Genomic DNA, 14,157 nt, shown 5'->3' on the forward strand with positions numbered 1-14,157 from the left:
GACACGCGAGTAAGTATAGCAAACTCTGGCGGTGCTGGTCAAGAAACGAGACAAAAAATGATTTCATTACTCGAGGATGAGACGAGAGGCAGTAATGAGGATGATAGTATACCCCGTTATCAAAATATAATTAATGCAACGAGTGTAAAGTTAAATCTAGCCATTTCTCCTTCTTTATGGTTAATCCCGAGTAAAATGATTATAAATTTGAATACGAATGTGGCGGGTTATAACAATTTCTTACAACAAGCGACAGAAGATATGAAGTTCGGTTATAACAACATAAATAATGACGTAAAAGAATCAGCATTAAAAGAAATGGAAGGTCATGATGATCCAGTAGAACGACTAGATGCGGTTGAAGCGGTAGCAGGTGTAGCAGTTCCAGCAGGTGTAGCAGTAACACCAGAAGCGCCAGCAGTCGAAGCGGTAGCAGCGCATGGTGAGCATGACGTTGTTCATGAATATTCAACGATGGGAATAATAGTTGGGATAATATTTTAAAGTTACTTATTTATATAGCTTTGCTATAGTATTTATATAGTATTAGTAAAATGGCTGACTTTGATCCTTTCGATATTAATCCTTATGAATATGAAAATGTAGATGAAAATGTAGGTGACCTTGGAGACCCTGGAGAAGACTTGGAAATGACAGACTACGAACAAGATTCGTTGGATTTTGAATTAATGGGTGGTTTCCAGGAAACATCATTCACTGACCCGATAGACCCCATTGGTCCCGCAACAGATGCTGGAGCTAAATTGACTGAATTAAAAACTAAAGTATTATTGGATACTATTGATGCAGTTATCAAAAAAAGTGGCGTGCCAGTTAATCGAACTGAATTACGATTAAATACATATGTAGGAAAGGATGGACAGTTGTATCATAACATAAGAAATCAACGGATTACAAAAAACGGTAAACTTTTAGCTAAAAGTACAATAAAAAGTAAAATTGGTACTGCAGCTGCTAATATACTTTTCGAGGATACTGTTGTTGACACTACTGCTGCGACTATAGGTCCGTTGTTACCATTAAATGTGGATGAAGTTGAAGCAATAGATTTAACACCATCAATGATTGGTCAATTAAGGGACTATCCAGCCGACCTCAGAAGAGACACTGTAGGTAATAAAGATGAAATCAGTAAGGTTGAAAACAAAATTGAAGAATGGAATGAACTCAATCCTGAATATACAATCATGCGTAAAGAAATTGATACAGCAGTCAAAAGTTTAGAAGATTTGTATGATAGAAAAAAAGAATTGGAAAACAGACCAAAAATTGAAGAATTAACGCAAGATGAAAAAAAGGAATTAGGTAGAATAGAGGTTCATATCTTAAAATATAATAAAGAAACTGATATTTTACATAATAAGTTAGCTGAGACATCTTCTTTGAAAGAAGTACTCAAAGACCCAAACCTTAGTATTAAAGATAAACTGGTAATTCTTTTCAAACGTAATGGAGTTACTATAGTTTCATTGGCAACAGCACTCGGTTTAGTTTTAACTACCATAGCCATTACATTAGGTATGAAATCACCACCCACTAGTAGTAGCGGTAGCGGTAGCGGTGGACCAGTCAAAGCAGTTATTAAACATGTTGCGGATGTATTAAAATGGCTCGGTAATAAAGCAGCTATGGCACTGCCAGGTATTATTGGTACTATCGTGTCATTTGTTTTAAAAACAGCGGGACAAGTTGTAGGATTTATAGCTGAACATGTATGGCTGTTGGCAACTGCAATAGCGGTATACCTTTATGAACGGATTTTAACTAAACAAACAAACAAAAATAAAATAAATAAATGAAAAAATAAAATACTATTAAAATACTAATATTTTTTTTGTATTTTAGTATAAATGTAATATATAGTATAGGAAAAATGCCTTACAATAGAGAACTTCAAGGTGATTACTCAAAATTGAACGCACTCGGTAGTAAAGGAGAGAGAACTCATCACGTTGTAACGTATAATCCAAATCGTGCAAAACCCGGTGAAGTTTTATATATCAGATGTCCAAAATTAGAAGACACTGTTGTTCTAACGGGTAAATTCAATCTTGTTTTTGATCTTAAACTAAACGGTCATAATGAGAACTTCGTTTTTCAAAACCTGTCTGCTAACATCATTAGTCGATTAGTTTTAAAATTCGAAGGGGAAATCTTAATTGATTTAACAAACTACAATTTAGTACAAACGTATAAAGATCTGTATTCAGATAGAACAAATAAAACGCTGTATGGAATTCAGTCAGAAAATCTCCGAAAATTGAGAAGCGATAATATTGATGGAGTTGGTGGTGGGGCTTTCTTAGGAGAGGGTGCACTTCATAAGGCATACGGTAAAAAATATGCGATCGATCTCGCGAAATTGCATCCTATAATGAATGGTCATGGAGCCGTATATCCTTCGAGCTTAGGAAGTCATATCGAATGGGAGATTACTCTTGCTCCTGTTAATAAAATCCTAGTAAGTGAAGACACGGATCGTTGGGATTATACTTTAACAAACATCCAACTTGAATATGAAACGATAAGAGATTCAAAGTTAGCTATGGAAATTAAGGGTTAATTTAACAGTGGTAAAAGTTTTCTTTATGAACATATTCAACATTTCAGAACAATTAACTTCTCTGGTACGAATACAATTATTAACGAGAATATTAATATACCACGTAGAAGCTTGAAATGAATTTTTGTATTATTCGGTAAACCACAGCTACAAAATAAATTAGATACCGAATTATTCTTTAATCCTAGTATTAATTCTGTTGCAATAACGATAGAAGGTATCGCAAATAAAGTGTATGCACAGGGATTATCTCCTAGAAAATTTTGGGAAGAAACCAGACGTTATTTCATGTCATCTGAGTTCTGTTGCGATAAACTAGAGGAAATAACTGAGGAAAACATTCTGTTAAATAAATATTGTTTGTTTATTGATTTAAGAAGTTTTAAGGATAATAGATATCATGGTAGTGGTCTGAAAGTTATGAATACAAAAGATGGGGTTCAACTGGAAATTCAACGAGAATCCACAGACCCGCAAGAAAAAATAACTGCAAATATTTTCATTATAAGTGATGCTATGCTTAAAATTCAAGAATCTAAATTAAAATCTATTATATATTAACATTATTGATACTATTAATACTATTAGTATATGAAAATGATCTGACTTGACCCTCCTTTCAATATGCTTATTAGTGCACCGACATGTTCGGGTAAAACAGAGTTCATTATGGAACTATTACAAACGTATTATAAAAACGTATTCGATTACATAATCATAATCTGTCCGACGTTCATAAACAATAAAGCTTACGATAGAAAATGTATTTACAAAGACTCGGACATTATTATAATGATTCCTAACATAGAAAAAATAAATGAAAGTATTGAACTCGTGTATGAGTGTTATAAAAATACAAAAAGTCTAATCATACTAGATGACTGCGCTTTCACGAAGGATGTCAAATCTCGTGTCAATATTTTAACAAAGTTAGCATTTTCAGCTCGTCATGATAATATTAGCGTATGGGTACGTATGGCAACGATTTACGAGTATCGCTAAAACATTTCGAGAAAACATCGGTATGCTTGTTCTGTATTACACTCCGAGTAAAAATGATGTGAAAGAAATAATTGAAAACTATGGAATGGAATTAAATAAGGAAGAAATTAGTGAATTTATAAAACAATTAAAATATACTCCTTATAGTAAATTAGTATTTCGTTTAAGACAACCTTATAATATAGATTTAGTATAGATTTAGTATAATTAATCTGATATAGTTAGTATAATATGTCATTAACATGTCATTGCTGTTAATCAATGATGTTACCAATATTTGTTGGTTATTTATTGTGTTAGTTATCATCTACTTTTTTTACAAAATAAATAAAAATATAAATAATATTTTACTATTATTATATAGTTACTATAACAAAATGGAACAGACATTGTCAGAGCTCACTATTTTACAGCCGACAGCACCGGTAACAGCGACATCAGAGCCACAGGTGTCTCCAATAGTTAAGTACAGAGAAAGATTACTTTGCATCATTGCTGCTGGACAATCAAAAGCTTTCTTAGGAAAAAATTTCACTCTCGAATATATTGAAAAAGTGAGCGATAAAGAAATTGAAAAATATTATAAGATATATGAAAGCACTTACAGTTCTCTCGTAAGTGACAACATTGTAAATGGAGTTTTATTTGGGATTAGTAAAATAGTAGGACTTGTGCTTTCAGTACATAATGTGAATAAATTAAGTGACGACTTGAAAAACAATTGTCTTGTTACAAATCAATTCAAACAACTTACTGGAAAGTTAGCATACAGTTATGGTCCTCTTTTGGCATTGACAAGTGGTGGTCTTATTATTTTAAATAGTATTAACTTTGCAACACACACTAGTCTCCTCAAGAAAAGTGACTTGAATGACTTGAATAGTCAAATTGAAAAAAATGACTTGAATAAATTGAGTCAACTTGATCAAGAACATGAACAAGAACTTGATATAGAACTTGATCAAGAACTTACTAAAGAACTTGATCAAGGTATTGAAAACAACTTGAAAATTGACTTGATTAAAAATAAAATAAAGTATAAAGTTTAAATATTTTATATTATATAGTTATTATATATATATTAGTGTAAAAAATGAGTGATACAGAAAGTATAACACAACCTCAAGTAGAAACTCAAGTAGAGACTGTTACTACAAATAGTAAAACTAAAAATCCAGGTAGAGTTGCATGGGGAAAAAAATTAGCAGTAATTTCAGCTGAAGCAAAAAAAAACGAAAAAAAATTAAATCAAAAGAACCTATAGTCGATAGCGTCGAATCAATGGAACCAATAAAGGTAACTGAGCCAGACAATAAAAGCTCACAATTTAATAGTACTAATACTATGATTTTATTAACTCTTGGTTCATTAGTAATTGGGGCAGCTGGTTTATATTATAAAAGACAGTGGTTTTTACAATCAAGTGATATCGTAAGCTTTCAGTTGTCAGCAGAGTCAACAGAGTCTAAACAATTAACGACATTACAACCAGTTAAAAATAAAGCTCTATTTGAAATGGAATAATAGAATAATATGAAATACTATGGAATAAAATATTAATTAAATTAATGATTATTACATTTTTTAAATATATTATATTATATATACTATATACACAATACACAATGACAGACTATACTAAACTAATCGTGAATGGTCTATATGATGGTGCAGTTTTATCTGCTTTAACAATAACTAATAGTTTTATACTTGACAAGACTATAAAGATGGCTCCAGACAGTCATTCAAAAAGTTTGCTTCTCTCGCAATAGCTGTGAGTGGAGCAGTATTAGAGAAAGATATGTTGGAACAAAGAAATATGTTACCAGTTGATCCTTGTAAAGGATAAATATAAAGGATAATAAAAAAATGTAATATATTAAAAAATAATTTAATATAGTTATAATATAATATAATATATACTATACATAATGGGTGCATCAATTGCGATGATAGTTGGTGGAGCTATTTTAAATGCAACTGCCTTTGTTGGAGGTAGTTATGTAGCTAAGGCAGCTTCAGGCAGCGACGATATGAAAGGAGAACATGAAAAAGAATTAAAGAGACATGATTTAGCTTTGGAGAATTTCAATAAAGATCGAGAAGTATGGTTGGAACATAGACAAAAAGTATTAGATTTTATAGCGAAACAAAAAAAATTAGATGTTCATGCGAGACAAAATCTGGTTCTGACTGATCAAAACTTAAATTCATATCTTGAATTTCATCCAGAGAGTACACAGAGTACACTCACAAGTCTTGAAAATGAACCCAAATTTAGTGACTATTATCAACCTTCTGATGATATGAAGTTATATCAATACATTTATTTAGCTGGTGGTGGAATATTATTAGTTTATTTAACAAAAAAAAAAAAAATATAATATAATATAATATAATAAACTAATAAACTAATAAACTAACTATATAATGGAATGTCAATTATGTAAACGAAATGGTGTAGCAACTGTAGCCAGTGATCGTACTAACATTTTCAGTACACTTTGTTTTAATTGTTGTGATTTAATGAACAAAAAAATAAACAAAACAAAAACTGGTATAACATCATACATTGTAACATATGTAGAAAATTCAATATACCTCGTAATGATATTTGTAAAAACATTTGTGGTAAGATCTATGGAAGGTTTCACTGTTTTGACTGTTGTAATTCATTAAACAAACCTTTAGTTGAATCTTTAGATGAATCTTTAGATGAAAACTTTGAACATGATCAAAGAAAACAAAAAAGTCGAAGCATCTATAACCCTAAAAACCATATTAAAAAAGTTTTTAAAAAATATAAACTAAATTATTATCTTTTAAGAACTGTTACTATAATATTTTCATCAATTGATTTTTCTGTATTTACGATTCGATTTAGTTTGCGGTGGTCATTTGACTGGTTGCCATTCTGAATTTTGCTCCTCGTGTGTCATTTGTAAAAATTGCGGTTTTCGAAAATGGAGTTCGATGGTGATAAGCGAAAACCTCCTCAATGCAAGACTTGCGAGAGACCAGTCAAAGGACATGATGGTCCAACTGGAGAAGCCTGCAAGTTTGGAGTAGATATTGGTGTAAAACAGGAAAACGGTATAAACGAAGGAGCGGTTGGTGGAGAGACGATTGAGAACAACGATACTGATAGAGATGTATTGATGCGAGCTGTTGGTGAACTTTCACGTCGTTTTGAGCACCTGACAATGACTATTAATGGCATGTCTGAGGCTCAGTTGACTATGCAAGAGCGGTTGACAAAATATGAGAGGGATAAGGATTCACAGGAGAAGCTAATAAGGGACAATGACGCGCGAGAGCGACGACTAAAGCATGAATGTGATGAAGGCATATCTGCTTCTGCTTTTCATGTTTCTTCAAAGACTGCTTCGCTTGGAGCAACGGCGGGAATTCGGAATACCTCTTTCCCTGTCCAAGAAAAGACTTTACGAGCAGCTAAAAGTGGTGAGTTCATTAGACTTAGCAGATCTGATATCGTTTCAAACGAACCATGAATTCAGTGACGATGATGTAACGGTAGAGCATGGCGAGTTTGTCATACGACCGCGAAGAAGGAGAAGAACAATAGACAATTTTGATGTTTGGCTGTCAGCATGGAACATTTATGAAAGCATTCTTGTAGCTGAACATTTGGTACCTTACAATGATTTATTATCCTATAGACAATTGATACAAGACTGTAATAAGAAGTATTCATGGTATTCAGTATATAGCTATGATGTTAAATTTCGCTACAAACTTGCCAACAATCGTCAGTTGCGTTTCAGTTCTATTGATATTGATCTCTTTGTAACCACGTTTGATTCTTCCACGGTTAAATCAAGCAATAGAAAGTGTTTTAGATGTGGTAGTTACGATCATAGAGTAAGAGATTGTCCATTTCCGCCGGAATATTCGTTGGCGGAGAATAAGAAGGAAACGAAGATATCAAAAAAGTATGAGAAATGGGTTCATGATGGAAAAGAAGGTTGCAATTTGTACGGCCCAATAAATATCAACATATAAATCTGTCACCTATGCTAATTGAGACGACCACCTGTTAACCTTTACGTAATGTTAATACATTTAAATATAATTAAAATACCATTAACAAACACTCAAGTACACGTACAAATAGATTGGGCCACATTGCAGGCCGGCTTTAATTCGGATACTTTATGGGCCAACCTGCCCAAAATAGTATATGTACATATACAATAGGCCCAATAAATATCAACATATAAATCTGTGACCTGAAGTTATGCGCTGTGCCATGCCGGCTAATAATGAAGTAGGAGCTCTAATATAACGATGGTATGCTTCACTTGACCAACGACCTAGTAATTTAATTTCCCAATCAGAGAAACCCGCTATTGCCGCCGAAGTTGCACCTCCAGAGCGAAAACTATGACCTCCAAATTTATCTGGGTCTAAACCTATCACTGCAAGTAATACACGTAGTCTACCAATCAGAAAAGATCTGGTTAAAGGCATTCCTCCTTTGGGCATAAACAGTGGTGCATCAGAGGACGACTGATTTGTTTGATGCCACTCTAATAACAATATCATTGAACAAACTGCACATACCGCGTGGTGTGAACAACCTACTACCACATTAACACCTCTACAAAATGGATCGGTCTTCGAAGTCTTTAAAACAAGAGTCAAAAATGAAGACGAGCGTTGATTGGTGATTGATACATCACCCACCACCAAATTAAGATTTCTGTCAAAATCTGAAGGATTACGAACAGTAAACTCAGCACAGCGAAGGAAACCAAAATGTGCTAACGTCATAGCAGACCAAATTATCAACTCATTATGCATGCTAAGGTCAATGAAAGTAAATATTTGTTCGAGAATATCCAATGTAATCGGTAATTTCTGATTGAAATAAACTCCTTGTTCTAATTTAATTGCCCTAAGGGCCTTCTTTAATCGCAATCTACCCTCAAGAGGGTCACCAAAACCTGAATCAATGTGAAACGAACGAATAGCAGATAAATAACAAGAAATCGTTCCATGCTTTAGCGACTTAGAATGAAATTTGTAAAGAAAAGAAACAAAACAAATTAGTGTATGTTCACTGGCTGGCAAAGGATCCATAGCGTGGTCGTGGCAAAACTGTAAATAAAGGCGTTGACCAGCTGAATAGGAACGTCTTGTCGATGCTTTAATTCCACTAATAACAAGCCTTTGAGCCTCTGCTTCCAAATCTAAAGAAAGCAGTAAATTTAAAAACAGTTGAATATGTTGGCATGAACCGTCGGAAATTCATCTGCAGCAGAAGCCAATGAACGAAAACGCGCAATATCAAAGCGCGATAACGCATCTGCAATCGAATTCCTAACACCTGGTACATGTTCTGCTGAGCACTCAAAGTTATACTTTGCACATATGAAGAATAGTCTACGAACAAGGCACATGTCTTTGCTTTTTTGAAGAACCACTGGCTAGTATTGCAACAACAGCAGCGTTATCACACAGAAACAGAACTCTTTTGCGTTTAAATGACTCCCCCCAGATAGCTGCCGCAACAACAATCGCAAACAATTCTTTCCATGCTATTTGCATATCAACATGTTGTTGTACAAACTCACAAGAGAACCAATGACCGTCAAAGTACGCCCCATAACCTTTGTTCAATTCACTGTTTGTTGACCATTCATCGTCATAGAACAGAGAAACGCCATTCCACGTAGGCAAATATTCAAGCCACCAATCGATATCATTTCTGCAGGCACTAGTTATACGTAATCTGTGATGTAAATGTTTACCAAGTTTAGAGAGTACGACCAGGTTTACACACTCGGGATATAAAACTTAATTTTCCAACTATAGACAACAAATCGCGTTTTGATGCTGTTCTGCGGTGCTTCCAACCCTCAAGTTCAACCAATGTATCACGAAGACGTTGTTCAGAAATTCGCGCTTCCATCTTGATACTATCGAGTATAATCCCCAAAAATTCCATGACTGGAGTAGGATGTATAGTTTTCTGAGCATTTATAGAGAACCCTAAATCTGCGGAAACTTGTAAAATATTATCTAAATTTGAATAACAAACATCTGTATCAGGTGGACCACAAGTGAAAAAATCATCAAGATAATGAAGTAATGCTTCAACACCTTTTTGCTGTATTGCAAAATGTAAACCATCCGCAAATTCATTGAATAAAGCTGGGGAACTACGCAAGCCGAAAGGAAGAAACATATCGAAGACATAAAAACGTTGTGACTCACCAGTTGACGGATGCTGAAAAAACCAAGTAGAACCTAATAATTCCCAGTCCTGCTGTCTAACTAATACATGTCTAAATGCATCGGCAAGATCTGTTTTGGCCATTAATGTGCCTTTACCGTAATGCTTAACTAACTTTATCGCGTCATCAATAGAAGAACAATGACAAGAAAATTCTTCTGTGGGAATAGAATCATTTACCGAAATACCCGGTGGCCACGATAAATCATTAATAACACGATATCTGATCGGATTCGAGCGCTTCTTAGGGAAGGCACCCATTGGCGACCCAACAAAATTTTCAAATGGAGGGTAGATGAACGGACCAGCTTTACGACCCTTCCTAATCTAATTCATCAAATACTTTTCAACTGCCTCGTGGTATTTGAGAGAAGAAGGCCAATTGGTACATATACGACTGACCCTTTGGCCCTTAAAACGTATATTAACACCATATGAAATATTATGTAACAATCTATTTACAAACTCTCTATTCGGGTGAGAAGAAAGATATTTTTCCCACACATCGGAATTGAAAGGAGATTTAGCTGCTACATTTACATGTATTCGCGGGTTCAGGACCTCGACATCGTTTACATACATGTGCTCGTTTGCATTTGTCATATCGACAATTGCCAGATTGGAACAAATTGCAACCTTCTTTTCCGTCATGAACCCATTTCTCATACTTTTTTGATATCTTCGTTTCCTTCTTATTCTCCGCCAACGAATATTCCGGCGGAAATGGACAATCTCTTACTCTATGATCGAAACTACCACATCTAAAACACTTTCTATTGCTTGATTTAACCGTGGAAGAATCAAACGTGGTTACAAAGAGATCAATATCAATAGAACTGAAACGCAACTGACGATTGTTGGCAAGTTTGTAGCGAAATTTAACATCATAGCTATACACTGAATACCATGAATACTTCTTATTACAGTCTTGTATCAATTGTCTATAGGATAATAAATCATTGTAAGGTACCAAATGTTCAGCTACAAGAATGCTTTCATAAATGTTCCATGCTGACAGCCAATCATCAAAATTGTATATTGTTCTTCTCCTTCTTCGCGGTCGTATGACAAACTCGCCATGCTCTACCGTTACATCATTGTCACTGAATTCATGGTTCGTTTGAAACGATATCAGATCTGCTAAGTCTATGAACTCGCCACTTTTAGCTGCTCGTAAAGTCTTTTCTTGGACAGGGAAAGAGGTATTCCGAATTCCCGCCGTTGCTCCAAGCGAAGCAGTCTTTGAAGAAACATGAAAAGCAGAAGCAGATATGCCTTCATCACATTCATGCTTTAGTCGTCGCTCTCGCGCGTCATTGTCCCTTATTAGCTTCTCCTGTGAATCCTTATCCCTCTCATATTTTGTCAACCGCTCTTGCATAGTCAACTGAGCCTCAGACATGCCATTAACAGTCATTGTCAGGTGCTCAACACGACGGGAAAGTTCACCAACAGCTCGCATCAATACATCTCTATCAGTATCGTTGTTCTCAATCGTCTCTCCACCAACCGCTCCTTCGTTTATACCGTTTTCCTGTTTTACACCAATATCTACTCCAAACTTGCAGGCTTCTCCAGTTGGACCATCATGTCCTTTGACTGGTCTCTTGCAAGTCTTGCATTGAGGAGGTTTTCGCTTATCACCATCGAACTCCATTTTCGAAAACCGCAATTTTTACAAATGACACACGAGGAGCAAAATTCAGAATGGCAACGAGAGTCTCTGACGTTGAGGCATCCTTATATACAGGTCACCTATGCTAATTGAGACGACCACCTGTTAACCTTTACGTAATGTTAATACATTTAAATATAATTAAAATACCATCAATTGATGAAGTTTATATAAATCCAACACGATGTCGATCACTCAACTTCAGTGTAATTATAAAAGCAATTCTATTATATTTAGGAGAATATCAGGAAGCTGCACTAATACCAGAGTTGAAAATGGAAGCATTTTCACAGAATCAAATTTTTAAACGATTTTGGGATAAATGGAATGCAGAATATCCAGAGATAGTGAGATTTAGTTGGTGGCGTTTACGATGGCGTCAAATCTTTTTAAAACTGAAGTTAAATAAACCAAAAAAATCTGGTTTTTTGAATGATTATTAAATTATGATTTAACTATTATTTAATTATTGTTTAACTTTTTTTCCATTAATTTTTTTTTACTACATCAAAATCCATTGGAGTATAACTATAATACGAATTCTTTGGATTTCTCATAGATTTTTTTAACCCACGTGAAACAACTATTAATGGCAGTTTTAGATTTGTAAGAATCTCATTTATCATTCTACTAGGAGCGTAAGTATAATAAAGTTTGTTAAAAGTTATTGGATTATTGAGACAAATCCATAATCCGAGACCATGATAAGAAGAATGGACCTCATGATATCGAGTAATCAGAAATGGTTTTTCTGTTGGAACTTCTCTCCATTTGATTGTAGGAAACTCTTGGATCTTTCTTTTTTCATTTAAAATATCTAATAATAAATCCTCACCATTCTCTGAAGGATTAGCAATAGCAGGATCAAGCAGAGAAAGTGAACTAAGTGAACTAAGTGGACTTGATTCGATTGTATCATCTTCGAAAGTGATTGGTTTTTGACTTTGTTCGTTTGACATTTTTGAATTTATGCTATGCTTGTGTGTATGTACTCTGTGTTTTTATTTGTTTAATTGAGTGTACGATGTATATACAATGAGTCGCTATGTGTTACTAATGGCTACTAAGATTTATTTTGCCTTAAAATTGATTAAATAAGAAGTATGTCGTCTTAAAACTGGTTTAAACGGGTTCTAAATTGATCTAAATACAGTTTTAAGACTTATTTTACCTTATAATAGGTGAAAAATGGGGGATGCTGTTAAAGTGGGCTAAAACCCCTAATTATTATACTACTTACATGTACTACCATGTTCGGGTGACATGCGCAACTGAGTTCTTAGGTCTACTTGATGTCCTATAATGTTGGTCCGTGAATTAATTATACTTAGGCCTAATAAAAACAATAGTGTGGTTCCGGTTATACTCAATTTTAGAATAGGTGGTGTAGGTAGATTTTTTTTCATTTTTTTAAAAAATTATTATATTTTTTTGTGTCTAGAGTGTCTAGTTCAGGTTTTCCATTGTTTTCAAAATGTTCTATGTGTTGTTTATTTCTTCCTATCAGATGTACAGCCAATACAGATTGGAAGAACAGTTTCATATTGTCTTTTTAAGTTGATGACAGTTTCTGCATCCAATATTTCTCGTAAGACTTCACAATGTTTGCGATTTTATTTATTTTTTCTCGAATACGTAAAAAAATGTTTAGCGCCGGCAGTGAAAAGCTAGATGGGGTCGAGTAATCGGAACCAAACAAGTGTTTTTTTAGGATACAGTAAATATGTTCTGTATCCATTTTGGTGCTAAATATCGGCGCAAAACTTCCCTGGCTTGTAGAATACGTTATTATGCAGGAAATTTTAATAAAGTTTCATAAATTCGGGTGTCTAATTTGTTAAAATCTAGGATTGCTGAAGATGAGGCATTGATTGTAAACTAGTGGGTTTTCTATCAATTCACTCCACACAATCTACAGTACGATCACATAAGATATATTTATATGTAAATGCTGTTCTTAAAAATCTTAAAACTCAGCTTTAAGATGACAGCAATTTTATTCCAAATGTTGGCCGTTTATTATAAATGTCGGCAATTGTATTACAAATGTCGTTAGTTTATTACAAATGTCGGCAATTTTATTACAAATGTTGGTAAGTTTTCAACAACTTTATTACAAGTGTACTCGTAATTGGTACAAGTATCTGTAAATATAAATATACAAACAGTTTTGTTATGTTATAAATATTGGCCACAACAACATTTGGCTGTGCTATTATAAACCATTCCAGAAGTTCAATATTGAAATATACAAAATACTGATTTAATTGAAATGAATATAAGATTAATTATTTTAGAGAAAGGGATTGGGGAGAACTTTTTCTCCCATTTTTCTGTCTTTCATCTAAATCAGAACTCATTCCAAGCTCTACTGGTCAACTATCCCTGAAATCCCTTCCCTATCAGATTTCAAATGATGAGCTACTATCTAACGTGCCTAGACACCCCATTATAAACTTGACGAAGAACAGAGAACTGCTGTAATGATATGAAAGGGGGTTGTACTCAAACATTGATGGTATAAGTCAAATTATTCATATCAGTGGCGGCAAATCTCACAAATTGAATGAATAATACAGTGTACATTCAGCTATTAATTTTTTAATTAATTAGTTCGTTCAAATGAATGACATCCAC

At 34.1% G+C, this 14,157-nt stretch overlaps 1 protein-coding gene across 1 annotated transcript; it reads right to left on the reverse strand.

Moving 5' to 3' along the window:
• Positions 1–9,365: 9,365 nt before the first annotated feature.
• Positions 9,366–9,929, reverse strand: LOC144453431 (uncharacterized). Its single transcript, XM_078144723.1, has one exon. It carries the CDS (start codon positions 9,927–9,929, stop codon positions 9,366–9,368), a length of 564 nt encoding a protein of 187 aa, XP_078000849.1.
• Between the last annotated feature and the right edge of the window lie 4,228 nt (positions 9,930–14,157).

Source organism: Glandiceps talaboti, chromosome 2, assembly GCF_964340395.1.
Source record: "Glandiceps talaboti chromosome 2, keGlaTala1.1, whole genome shotgun sequence".
Lineage (NCBI taxonomy): Eukaryota > Metazoa > Hemichordata > Enteropneusta > Spengelidae > Glandiceps > Glandiceps talaboti.